Raw genomic sequence first — 14,346 nt, forward strand, 5'->3', positions numbered from 1 at the left:
TCTGTCTAAACGCTGGGAGGATGGAGAGGAGACGAGGAGAGCAGCGCTCCACATGAAACTCACTGATTTATTTTAGGAAGGACAGAAAGAGAGAGAGAGAGAGAAAGAGAGAGAAAGAGAGAGGAAGAGAAGGAGAGGGAGAGAGAGGGAGAGATGGAGGAGGGAACAGAGAGATACTAGAGGATAAGGGGAGAGAGGGTGAATGATTGAAAAGGAGGCTTGTGTAAGAGTTTCCACACACGCATGCATGCACACACACACACACACACACACACACACACACACACACACACACACACACGGCGCTGGGTAGGTTTTGACAGGCTGATCCAGCGAGGCGAGACAGAGAGAGAGACGGACGACAGGAGGTCTGACTGTCGCACAGTCAGAAAGTTATCAAACCATAAAAGCAGACTGCACAGAAACTCACACACACACACACACACACACACACACACGCACACACACACACACACACACACACACACACACACCAGCCCACTGAACTCAACACACAAACACAAATCCAACCTGAGAGAATCGTGTAAAAACCAGTTTGAAAAAGCTGCACAATAAAAACTCACAACAGAGCGAAGAGAAAAAACTCCAACATGTGGAGCCGTGGACCAAAAGGAAAAGAAAAACTGTTACTCGTGTTATTTTGGTAAATTTACGACTTTAATCTTGAAAATCCAGAGTGTTTTTTCTCTGAGTATGACTCCTCTCCTCTGGCTCGATAAGTGTTTTCTCTGCCTCGGCCCTAATTCGCCGTCGTGGAGCCCGAAGCGTCGACGCGGCCGCCGGCGCTGATCCGTCCCGTTTTCAGACGTGAACCCGAAGGCGGCGGCGTGAGACGGCCTCAGGCTGAGGGTGAGACACGAACAGGACGTCCTGAACCTCGGCACGTCCTTCACACCTCCAGCCGCCGCCGCCGCCCGAGGCGCTCGGCTGCCTTCGACACGACCGCCGTCCTCCGAGACTCCGAGCGAGTCCGTGGGAGGAAAGACGAGAGTCAGCGTCGAGACGAGAGTCGGCGTCGAGTCGAGAGTCAGCGTCGAGACGAGAGTCAGCGTCGAGTCGAGAGTCAGCGTCGAGTCGAGAGTCAGCGTCGAGACGAGAGTCAGCGTCGAGTCGAGAGTCAGCGTTACCCAACGAGACAAACACGACCACGGAACACGTCTCCAGAAGACATCCAGGTAAAACTGCAGCAAAACATTTATTATCTATCCATTATTTTTTGATTATTAGATGAATCATTTAGAGTGAAAAATAAAGAGTGTGATGGGAGTGTGTACCGAGGAGAAGCTGGTATCAGACAACAAATAAATGACAAAAATAATTCATTTTCTTTCAATCAAAGAATTCATCGACTGATCGTGTCACTACATCCAAATTTAGGACACATTTAATATGTTTATGCTGTGTTTACAGTAGAAATGAGGTCAAGTGGAAGTTTCAACCTGAAACATCTGAAACATGGAAGCAGTTTTTCTCTCCAACCAGGAAAACAGAGAAACCCTCGGCTCAGCATCAGCCTGTTTGGCAGCTCGGCACGGTGAGGCGTCCCTGAACACAACACGAGCCCCTTAAATGGGACAAAGCTGTCAAAACCTTCCAGCACTGCAAAGACACCGTCCCAGCAGTGCCGCAGGGCGGAAACACAAAGTTACACACACGTTTGCTTGATAAAGCATGAAAAACGACAGTGCTCAGAGTCAGTGAACGCAACGTCCAGGCGAGACAGAGTCAGTGAACGCAACGTCCAGGCGAGACAGAGTCAGTGAACGCAACGTCCAGGCGGGACAGAGTCAGTGAACGCAACGTCCACGCGGGACAGAGTCAGTGAACGCAACGTCCACGCGGGACAGAGTCAGTGAACGCAACGTTCACGCGGGACAGAGTCAGTGAACGCAACGTCCAGGCGGGACAGAGTCAGTGAATGCAACGTCCAGGTGGGACAGAGTCAGGTGGGACAGAGTCAGGGGGGACAGAGTCAGGGGGGACAGAGTCAGGGGGGACAGAGTCAGGTGGGACAGGTGTGTCTGGAAGGAGCTGCTCCTGAGTTTCGGGTCACAGGTAAATCTGTGGCGAAGTGAAGCGCGGCGTCCCGTCACGGTGAAGGCAGCCGGAGTGGAAACGTCACCAAATCACAAAGAAACTGTCTGAGGATCGACCGGGGGAAATATCTGTGGGAATATATTTTTTTTGTTATTTATTGTGTCAGCAAGCTCACCTGGTTGAGACTGAGACAGGGTGAAGTTCACCTGGTCAGACCCTGATCCTGCAGATTATCTAATCCGCTGTGGATTAAAACACTGTGGATGATCCTGCAGAGGAGCTGCAGTGAGGAGCAGAGCTCACGGCACATCTTCAACTTAAAGCTGAAGGTGTGAACCTGCTTTATCACTGAAGAGCGCCGCCTGTACCAGTCACCGCGTTGCCATGGCAACCAGACACCAGATTATGCTGAGTATCAGGATCCGGCAGGAAACCGGGTGTTACAGTGCTGTGATCCTCAGGGCGGCAAACAGCAGCTGCCACCCGCCCAGCAAAAAAATAACCATTTAAAGAAAGATGGAGAAGAGATGAGAGGCAATGTTTGCTTTGCCAAATTTAGTTTTTAACCCTCTGACACCTGAACTGATTCACCTGAGCTCTGTCAGAAACATGAGGCAACAGGTGATTAACAAACAAGGAAAAAAAAAAAAAAAAAAAAAAAAACGGAAAAAATTACAAGAAAATGACCAGAAAATCAGCAAAAATATTTTTAAAAATGACAAGAAAATTACATTCAGTGTCAGATCAGTGATGCTGGATTGATGTCAGATTTTTTTTTTTTAAGAAATCAAATTAATTTGCTTTGGTTTCAAGGGGAAGTCACTGCAGACGTGCCCTCCTGTTTTCTGACACTGTGGGGGCAAAAAAAAAAAAACAAAAAAAAAAACGCTGGGGGACTGGCTCATATTCCAAGAATAAAAGAATTAAAGTTGTGAATTTACGAAAAAAAAATCACAAATTTTTCACAAGTTTGCATCTAATATGCTGTTGCAGAGATCTGCCCGTAACATAAAACAGCTCTTTGAAAATAATGATGACGTTGCAAGTTGCTGCCTCTCTGCTGAGCTGCTTGGCTAAAACCCAGAACATGAACCAGGATGTCTGGCCACTAGAGGGCGCCTCTAGAGTCAGTCCTGCTATGTGTTCACCGCGGATCGCTCGTGCAAAAATGAAAGTTCAGGTGAAAAAAAGTGTTTCTGGATGGAAGTGAGTTTTTTTTTCCTCACAAATTTACCACTTTAATCTCAGAGAATTTGATAATCATCTCAAAAATTTGATTTGTTCTCTAAATTTACGACTTTTTTTCTCTCGCGAATTTGTGACTTTATAATTTAAGAAATTTCAGGGGTTTTTCCTCATAAATTTGTGAGTTTTTTCTTGTAAATTTACCTCTTTAGTCTTGTAAATTCTGAGTTTTTTCTCAGAGTTTTCCCGTACAGCGGCCCTGATACGCCGCCGTACACGCAGCCCTTTATCTTGTTGTTTTTGATAATGAATGTTTCTGTGTGACGGTGCGAGGCCAAACGGCTGAAACCTGCTTTCTGCTCAGATCAAACGAAGCAGAACTCCTCAAACTGCCTCAAAAGCCTCCGGATCCTCTGAGAACTTCAGATCTGCAGCCCCGCCCGACCCTGACCCTGACCCCGACCCCGGCCTCCGCAGGACTTTCTGTTTTCAGACCGACTGTTTATTAACCGTTTGTCCGTCTGTTTAACCGCAGAGCCGAGAGACTCTGACAAAGATTAATCTGCAGCGTGGAAACTCGGCCTGCTCTGTTTCACATGGGCAGGACGCGTCCAGACGCTTCCATCCAGTCGGATCGAAAAATGTTTCAGAGAGACTTTGGAGAAAAAAAATGTGAGGTTAAATTTAAACTTTTTGCATTTCAGGATTCCATCTTTTCTTTCCAGCCAGTTTCAGACAAACGCATCGTTCAGCTCAGATGTTAGTAATGCTATGATCATAATCTGATCTAATCTTGTAATCTGATCTGCTGGAGAAACCCGACCACTGCGCCGTGCTAACCCTGCTAACACACCCAAGTAACAAGTTGATTAATAATTAGATCATAGAAACTGAACAGGTAGACCCGGCGTGGGCCTTCTGGTTCACAGCAAATCAGAGGGTTTTCGGGTGATTCATGTTGCCATGGCAACAGCTGTAAACACCCAACGGATGTCACGGCGTCGGCAGGAGAGTTTGTTGACGTCGGGAGCAGAAACTACAGCAAGTCTCTCACTGTCGCCTGGAATATCCCTGTAATATTCCTGGAATATTCCTGGAATATCCCTGTAATATTCCTGTAATATTCCTGAAATATTCCTGTAATATCCCTGGAATATTCCTGGAATATTCCTGGAATATGCCTGGAATATACCTGGAATATTCCTGGAAAATTCCTGGAATATACCTGGAATATACCTGGAATATTCCTGTATTGATTTGCCATGAAAGCAAAGCGGCCCTCGCCTCTGTTTGCAGCTGATTCACATTTCATGTTACAGTGTGTGTGTGTGTGTGTGTGTGTGTATGTGTGTATGTGTGTGTGTGTGTGTGTGAGTTAGTGAGAGAAGGAGACATAAACATAATAGTGCAGCTATAACAAACTGTGATTGTAAAAAATGACGATCACTGATTGGTCAGGCAGGCGTGGCGGCGGCGGGCTCGGACAGTTCATGAAACTCATTTTACTTCAGAATTAAAGAAAAAGAGAGAGAGAATGGAAATGGAAAAGGAAAGTAGAGAACATGGAAATATATTTCATGATTAATTACATGCCAATACTGAATCAATTTGCTGCTGGAACGTCCACTGCAACGTGACGTCCGGTATAAGCCCCGCCCACTCCCAGCCCTCTGCCTTTACACAGGTGAGGGCTGCACGACACCGACCAGGTTTCACACCTCAACATTCATACCAAACATCTGGATTGCGATACGACTGTGGGCGCCCACGTATTTCAAATTTTACATGAAACAGTGAAAAAAAAGCATTTTTCCAAAAGCAGCATCATAACACCAGCTGGACGTAGAAAATGCAGCCGTTTTATTGATCAGGGCAGACCGATCAGTGTCTCTAAATGTGATGAAGTCCATTTTGTTGCCTTTAGAGATATTAACATCCCGCAGGCTCATCTGCATAACGTCATGATAACCACATATCATTTAGTCCTAATACACAGACATCCTCTCTCCACAGGCTCCGCCCACATGAACGAGGCCGGCGTGACGAGCGGGGGCTCATCTGGGACTCGAACCCGAGACCCTTCTGTAATCACGTCTGTGCACATCGCTTTACAAACGCTTACATTACATTGGCCTACAGGCTTCCATAGTTTCCTTTGTGCTGCTCACACACTGCAGTGGGAAATGTACTTCAAAATAAAAGTGCTTCTATGACGGCGAATTAGTGTCACTGTAGGAGGAAAAAAATGGGGGACGGGGGGTAATATTGTTAATACTGTTAATATCCTGAAGTTAAGAAATTCAATAAAAAAAAAAAACCTCAAACTTTTATCCAAGTTTTTTTTCTCATAAATTTATGACTTTAATCCAGGAAATTCTGCTGACATGGAGGGGGGGCGTAATATTCTGAAATAGTCTGAGACAAAAACTCAGCATTTCAGAGATTAAAGTCACAGATTTACAAAAAAAAAAACAAAACTCTGAAAAATAGTTTTCCTTTTTGTCCAAGGAACAAGGAGATCCTGCTGATCTGAGGAGGAGGTTAATGTGCGACGCCGGCGGGTTAGACATTGTCAGCTTCTGTGAGACAGAACGTGAACCCGGCGCTCCGGCGGCCTCGTGTTCCTGACAGAACCCGAGTCTATTGGAGTCTATTGATCTCCTTTCAATCAGCACATGCTCTGGCTCCGCCCCCATCGCAGAACCCCCTGACCCCTCCCATCAGAGAGCCCACCTGCACACAGGTGTTATTATCCTGCACACCCAAATGTCTTCATGTTGCTCTGCTTTCATATGGATTTTATCTCTTTTTATATTTATTATATATATATATATATATATATATATATATATATATATATATACATATATATATATATATTTTTTTAAATGTTTTATTGTTTTGTATGTTGTTTGTTTATATTCTGTCCTTTTATTTTTGTATGATGTCATGTATGTTATATGATGCATGTTAGGACAGCAGCAATACATTTAGCCTGCTCATGTGTGTCTTGCTCAGCAGATGAGACTTGTTTTTGCTGTCTGGAATAAAAAAAAAAAAAAATATATATATATATATATATATATATATTTTTTTTTTTTTTATATTTGGTTTTTTCTTTAACCACTTCTTGAAATCTCTGTTTTGTCTGTGTCGATGTTCTTGTCATTTTTTTTTTAAAACTTCTGATATTGTATAGTGCCGTACTTTGTGAAGCACCTTGTAACTCTAGCTTTGAAAGATGCTATAGAAATAAAGTTTATTATTATTAGGGTTAGGGTTAGTAATATATTAGTTTTTCAGAGATCTATTTTTCTGGTGTGTTTTCTTTATTGAATGGTTCATCCAGGCTGTGGCTGCTGTCCCAGGTGTTTCTGTGTTAACCTGAAACAAACTAATCTGTTTCCTGTGTTCAGAGAATATATCCTAGATTATGTAAATGGCTCAGTTTGTGTTGCAATCATCATGTTTTTATCTTTCAAAAGAGCCAACCTGGGCCAGTTTTGACCATTTTTCACTTTTTTCATTAAATATGGCGCTGTTATTTATGATTATGCTAATAAGGGCATGGCTGCATGGCTACATACGTCCATACATTCTCATTCAACTTGAAAGCCTGAAAAAGAAAAGCCTGGAACGATTTTTTATGTCTTCTTCATTTTACCTGATAATTAGCACATTATGCTAATTACACAAACTAAGCCTCCAGGTGACATTTTAGTCCTAAAACTTCATAGAAAACAACGTTGCTGAGTTTCATTCAGGTAATATAGGGGGTTCTGTGACGGTATATTAGGGCCATTAAAGGGAGCAATATTCCAAGAAAAAAAAAATCAGATATTCTCTGAGATTAAAATGGTAAATTACTGAGAAAAAACTTACATACTTATCAGGAAAAACCTTCACAATTCTGAGATTATAAAGCCACAAAATTTGAGAAATAACCTGGGCACAGTTTTCTTGTTTAGCTTTTATTTAGTTTTTTTTTTTTTTTTTTCGTCCGCGGCTCCACCTGTGCTGCCCCCTGCTGGCTGTGTCTCAGGCCTGCAGCTGATCCCCTCAGCAGATTCTACTCTGACATGGGATTCAGGAACAAGGAGATCCTGCTGATCTGAGCCCAGAATCAGCAGATCGGGTTCAGGTAACGGGCAGCCTTTAGTTGGTAACGCCTAGCTGTTGTGTGTTTAGTGTGTAGTGGGTGACGGGTCACAGGTGACGGGTCGCGGGCTGCGGGTCGCGGGTCGCGGGTGGAGCCTTTAAATCCCGACATCCAGCGTGATGTAACCCTGATGTCATGGTGATGTCAGTGCAACACAGATCAGACTGGAGATGAACTCCAACACAAATGTGTGAGTAAGAGAAGTGATGAGGTCACGCACCCACTAACACACACATGCACACACACACACACACACACACACACACACACACACACACACACACACACACACACACAAGCTACGTCCCGACCCCAAGTCTCAGTTACCTGCTTTAAATAGCAGGAATGACCATTTTCTCCCTCTCTTTCACACACACACACACACACACACACACACACACACACACACTTACCACCCAAAGCCTCCAAACGACACGCTTCTCTTCCTCCTCAGCATGGTCTCTCGCCCTCTCTCTCTCTCTCTCTCTGTCCTGTGTTTATCTCTTTGTCTTCTTATTGTGTCTGGATTCTTGTCTGTCAGCCTCTCTCTCTCTCTCTCTCTCTCTCTCTCTCTCTCTCTCGCTGTATCTCTACCTCTCTCTCCCCTCTCTCTCCTCTCTTCTCGTTCCTCCCTCCTGCTTTCCGCTGCCTTTCTATCTCTTCATCTATCCATCTATAAATACACACTCGTATCAGACGGTTGTAACCGTTTCTCCTTGATCTCGCCACCCCTTTCTCTCTCTCTCTCTCTCTCTCTCTCTCTCTACCTCACTCCCTCTCTTTCACTGTCTTTCTCTCTTTCCCTCTCCTTATCCTCCTGCTGAGTCTCTTAATGTTTCTCTCCCTCGTTCTCTCTCTCCCCTCCACTCTCTCTCTCTCTCTCTTGCTGTCTCACTTCAGTTCAGTGCACACAGCCAGGAGAGAGCGAGGGAGGGCGTGAGACATCAAGAGAGAATAGGGAAGGAGAGGGGGAGCGGTATATAGATGGTGTTTCCTCTCTCTCCCTCTCTCTCTCTCTCTCTCTCTGTCTGTCTACCTCTCTCGCTCACTCGTCCTGACAGAGCAGTAAAAGCACCAGAGGAGCTGGCAGGCTCAGAAAAAGTTACTCATATATAATATATCAGGCTAAATGGATGGCTGCATCCGTCCGTCTGTGGAATTGTTACGCAATCATGACTTGCATTTCGCACGAGTTGGGGTTTGAGGCAGCTTCGCACGCTAGCGGCCCCAAGTGGCCGTGAGAGGTAACAGCTCCAGTTATGGAGGGCTTGGTAATTGAAAACCTGAGTGGTGAGATCAGGATCATCTAAATGTCTCCTTAATTTAATTTTGAACTAAATCTCGATTGGAAGAGGTTTAAATATTTTACAGTAAACTCCTTTTCCATCCATCGATATTCTGCTGTTTACGGAACCCAGTCAAAAAAGTTGGGAATGTTTATTTCAGTTTCATGTTAATAGTTCCTCGTTGACCATTACATTAAGTTTGGAGATCCTGTATGAGTTTGTTCGCTGTTTGTCCTGACCGACTTGCCGTTGCCCTTCAGCAGTCGTCTTTTTACCGGCTGAGGCGAAGTTATCTCCTGGAGTATTCCCCGTCATTTCATAATTATTCACACATAAATCGGTGGTTTAATGTACACATAGTCATGCAAAACATGCAACAATAAATTTGCTAGGTGGCTATGCCAAATTTTTGTCATTTTGATGATTAGTTATGGATACGTTTTGTTTTTATTCTTTGCCACGTTCTCGTAGTTGAGCCATAATGGCGCCATCTTGAAGGAATGCGAACAAGATATTAATTTTGGTTTTGCGGGTCGCGGATGGCGGATTGTGGGTAGCGGGTCATGGTGTTATCAATCTGAGGAAGACAGTCTAGCACTACATTTACACTGCCAATGTAATGTGACCCAATTCCGATTTTTTGCTCTTATGTGGCACAGATGGGATCTGCTCGCTGACAGTGTAATCAGGAAAAAGACGCATGCATTCGGATATTTTGAGATCAGATACAGGCCTCATTCATATGTGGAAATAAATCAGATATGTATCGGATATGTGCCAATGCCACCGCCGTGTAAACAGGCTGATCGGATTTTCTTACACGTTGCATCTCTAACGTCATCAAATCTGCGACCAATTAGCTTATTTTGTCGCATTAATAGTGAACACGCGGTAAACAGACTGAACATGGAGGCTAACCTGCAGAGAAAGATGAGAGATGAGGAGGAAAATTCGGCCCAGTGGTCAGTTGAAGAGGTCAGATGTCTTCTCAGTCTTTGGGGAGAGGAGAAAATTCAGGAGAAAATAAAAGGGACCTACAGAGATAAAGCCGTGTTCCAAGGCATGCGCGATGTTTCAGATGTTGTAGGCAAGTGGAATCACGTGAATCAGATATGGGTCACTTGATAAAATACGTGTAACCGCACAGTAAAAAAAATCGGATTCAGGCAGCAAATCCGATCTGGGCATCAAGACTTGCAATGTAAATGCAGCCTAGATGTCTTCTTCCCTTCCACATCCACCAGCTCCTCCTGGGGGTTCCCAAGGTATTCCCAGGCCAGGTGGGATGTACCGACCCCGACGCCTGGAACTGGGTCTCCTCCCAATCAGAGGTGCCTCCTAATCAGCCGTCACAGCCCAGCCAACATCCCAAACCTTCAGCATTTCAGGGTGGATCCCTTCCAGGTGACGATCCCTGGGTTCCTCTGGCTCTGCCTCCTCCATGGAGGGTGTGTCAGACAGTTTTAGGGAAATCCTCAAAGTGTTCCTTTCAGTGTCCGAACACATCCTCAGTTGAAGTCAGGCCTTGAGTAGTCTGATGGATCTTTGAGACCAACCAAAAGTCCTTCTTCATGGCCTCCCTGAACCCCCGGACCACCCTCCACACCGATGGTGTCCACCACTGGGTTTTTGGGTTACCAATGATCATCCGACCACAGTTTGCACTTTTGTAGCAGAAAAATAACGGAGAAAAGAAAAATGGAGACCAAGTGGCAGTCCTGGTCAAATGAGGACATTAGGGCTCTGCTGGCTGTCTGGACAGAGGACAACGTCCAACCTCAAATCCACGCTGTTTGTCGAAATGAGAGCTGGCCGCGGTGGGGATCCAACACACAACGGGACAGGTCCAAAAAACTGAGACAACTGAGGTCTCTCTTTGTTTGAGTTCTGTTCCTGCTCGGTGTTTCCCTCGTGTTCACCTGTAGTTTTGCCCTGCTGGGTGGTTAACCTGTCCCCTTTGTTGTGTCCCTTCCCTTCTCCAGGTGTGTCCAGTTTCCCAGTCAGCTCAGTTTGTAGTGAAGCTTTGCTTTCAGATCAGTTTATCGTCACTTCGTCATCGATGCGTCCCCACTGTGCTCAGTTTGCCTTCACCTGCCACTAACCTCTGGTAAATAAACTAAGCTGCCAGGACCCTCTTGTATTCCTGTGTCTTCTTCTTCTCCTTCTCCTTCTTCTTCTTCTTCTTCTTCTTCTTCTTCTTCTTCTTCTTTCTTTCTTTCTTTCTTTCTTTCTTTCTTTCTCTTTCTTTCTTCCGTGGAAGTCCTACTTCCCAAGCACGAAAAATCACCAAATTTTGCACAAAGGTCCAGTCCCTTGCCAGATTACCTCAGATGCAAACTCAAGCCAATAGTCCTGATGGTGGCGCTACAGCAAGCCTCTAATTTTCAAAACTTTGAAAATTCATAACAAATCAACCATATGTGCTAAAGCTTTGCAACTTTCACCAAACTGTAGCCCCAATAATAAAGAAACTTTTGTTCATTTAAACCTATTGCAAATTATGAAATCCATCACTCTGTTTTTTTCAAAAACTGTAAAACTTATTAAACCTATCTCCTCCCACAATTTTTGCTCAATTGACACAAAAATTGATACAGAGCATCTTCAGACTGTCCTACTCAAACGTTGTTTCACAGATTTTTGATTGATCAAAAATTGAGCCTATAGTGCATCAAAATGTTTGACTGTGAACGGTACTGTAAACATACACTTGCAAATTCTTGGTAAATAAATGTTCAATGTTCATGAAAAAAATTGACAAAATTTTGGAGTCATGGTAGATGATGTGTGGCAAATTTCAGAACTGTATCTCAAAAACTCAATTTTTGACAGCATTTTGAATTTTGCTCTCGTGAACAATTGGAGTCAATGCAACAATGGCATTTTTAAACATCAGTTTTTCACTTATGGAGCAAATCAATCATTTTTAAAAACAAATGATCAACATCTCCATGCTGTCTAGATGCAATATGTGTATTTTCAGATTTTTGTCTTAATAACTGAATTTTTGACAGCTGTTTAAAATCTGCCTTTCTACACATGGATGGCTGCTGCCCTGCAGGTCAGTGATTGGCTCAGTCAGTTTGTGAAGCTGCAGGTGGAGTTTTAGCTCAGTGAGGTAGAGGCCAGGCCTCGGTGTCGAAGATTGCGAGTTCAAGCTTCAGCTTGTGCAACTCAACTGATGCAAAATGCACATTAAAATGCCACCTTTCTTTTCATCTTCCTGTTCTCCACTTGTTGCTCACAACAGCTCCTGTTAGTGCCTGTTTTTGCTCCTGCATGTGGCTCCATCTGCTCTGCTCCACAGGACCAGCAGCACAGATCCCAGGTCATTCCAAAGAAATCTGCTTGTGATTCAGGAAAATGAAGAGGTTGGGGAAGATTACCACGACATTTTCACATGTGACTGCCAAAATTCACATGTGAACTCACCTTTTCACATGTGACAAGAAAGTAATGTTGCATGTGAACTTTAACGTTTCACATGTGATTTGCTGTTTTCATGACTGTAATTTTCCACATGTGAAAAGAAAACTGGTCACAGGAAATCATATGGGATTGGCATTTTCACACGTGACTCGCCTCTGAAGTAGAATGTCCACGAGACAATAAAATGAAATTACATGTGATTTGCATTTGTCTTTAAATGTGCCCTGCTGTCTGTAGCTTGTAAATATATATGAAATATATATTTAATGGTAATTTAATGGTTAATCACTGTACAATGTACTTCCTCTCATTTTTGTCTGTTATTTTTTATTTTTATTTGATTGATGGTGGAATGCGCTTCCACCGGACCTAAGAGCCGTGACCTCTGTCATTTTTAAGAAGCGGCTCAAAACACATCTGTTTAGACAGGCTTTCCCATGGGATTACGCCACTGTTGTATTTGTATTTCCTTGTATCGCCTTTGTACATTGTTTCTATTGTTTTTTATTGCATTTTTATTTTCTTAGCATCACCTTTTCATACTGTTTATATTTATATTTATATTGTTTTTATTGCCGTCTGTTGTATTTTTATTTTCTTTGTATCGCATTTATATTGTTTTATTATCTTTGAGCATTTGTATTTTTAACCTGTAAAGCACTTTGTGAGTTCTCTCTGGGAAAAGCGCTATATAAATAAATTTTACTTACTTACTTACTTTTAATTGTCATATGGACTGTGTGTCTGAAATAAAAAATTAATTATTCACATGTGAATTCCACACTATCACATGTGACTAGTTTCTTCACATGTGAAAACAACTTATTTCACATGTAGTCACATGTCAGATTCACATTAATTCCACACTCTCTCCTGTGACTGGACTCATGTAGACAATAGTTTTCTAAGTGAAGTGATCACATGTGGTCGCAGATCATGGGTGGAAAAACATGAAAATCACATGTGAAATCATTAAGTCGACCACATGTCCCAAAGCCACACAGGGTTCATGTCACATGGCTGTTTATTGGTGAGTGAAGTTGCGGTCACCTTTAGTTTTGGCAGCACTCACCTGGCGGCCCCTCACCTCTGACCAGGACGGCCTCAGAGAAGGAGAGCATGGAAGGGCGCAAGGGAGTAATTTTGTCTACAGCGCCAACACAGGTAAAGCCGGCACTGCCTGCTCCTACTCCTCCTTCTCCTCCTCCTCCTCCTTCTCCTCCACAGGAGGGCGACCTCACGCCCGCTCAGGCCAGCAGATCCAGCCCCCAGCTCAGGGGTGCATGTGCAGGGAGTCAAAGACCTTTTTTATATTTTTGGTCAGAGTGAACAGACGTCCTTGCTCGACGACCACGGCAGCAGATTTAAACCACCAACACACACCTGACACCTTCAGGATTTCCAGCGAAACCTTCAAAGTGACTCTGAGGCGGCCTGCGGAGACGAGTGCTGTTAATATCAGCTGTGCTGTGATGAAACAATAATCTGCATTTGTAACGTGACTCTAATGAGCTGAATACAGGTGACAACCAGATAGAGAAAAAAGAGAGAACATACACATCCCACATTGAAGACATGATGCTAAAAACTGCATGTATCTGTGTAAGTGTGTGTGCGTGTGTAAGTGTGTGTGTTTAATGCCCTGTGAAAAAGCTGGCATACTGAATAAATTAACATCAAATTACCACTGAAAGCACACAGAGAGCAGCCATCAGGGTTTTATGACGGCGTATTAAGGCCATTGTAGAGAGAGAAAAACACAGAGCCGTGGGAGGAGTGGGGATAAAAACTCTTCAAGATTAAAATCCCAACTTTAAAGAAAAAAAAAAAAAAACTCAGATATTCTCTGAGATTAAAGTGGTAAATTTAAAAGGAAAAGCTCACAAGTCATAAAGTTATGGAAAAAAAAAAAAGTTCCACCTCCCAGCATCTGTTTTCACCTGCAGGGGGCGACGTGGAGCGCTGAACCTGGGCTAAACAGAGTCAGCTGAGCAGAGTGTGGGCTCCTCCTGCAGGGGGCGCCGCAGAGGCCGAGCAGAGTGTCGGCTCTGTAGATGATAATCCTGCTCCTCCTGCAGGGGGCGCTGCAGAGGCCGAGCAGAGTGTCGGCTCTGTAGATGATAATCCTGCTCCTCCTGCAGGGGGCGCCGCAGAGGCCGAGCAGAGTGTCGGCTCTGTAGATGATAATCCTGCTCCTCCTGCAGGGGGCGCTGCAGAGGCCGAGCAGAG

General features: G+C 44.1%; 1 protein-coding gene across 1 annotated transcript in view; it reads right to left on the reverse strand.

Moving 5' to 3' along the window:
* rap1gap2b (RAP1 GTPase activating protein 2b) overlaps positions 1-8,190 on the reverse strand; it is a 51,195-nt gene extending 43,005 nt beyond the window's left edge. The window contains exon 1 of the mRNA XM_030069186.1: positions 7,816-8,190. Coding sequence (XP_029925046.1) covers positions 7,816-7,859 — 44 coding nt within the window. The 5' untranslated portion in view covers positions 7,860-8,190. The remainder of the gene's footprint in view (positions 1-7,815) is intronic.
* Between the last annotated feature and the right edge of the window lie 6,156 nt (positions 8,191-14,346).

The sequence above is a fragment of the Myripristis murdjan genome, chromosome 14 (assembly GCF_902150065.1).
Source record: "Myripristis murdjan chromosome 14, fMyrMur1.1, whole genome shotgun sequence".
Taxonomy (NCBI): Eukaryota; Metazoa; Chordata; class Actinopteri; order Holocentriformes; family Holocentridae; genus Myripristis; species Myripristis murdjan.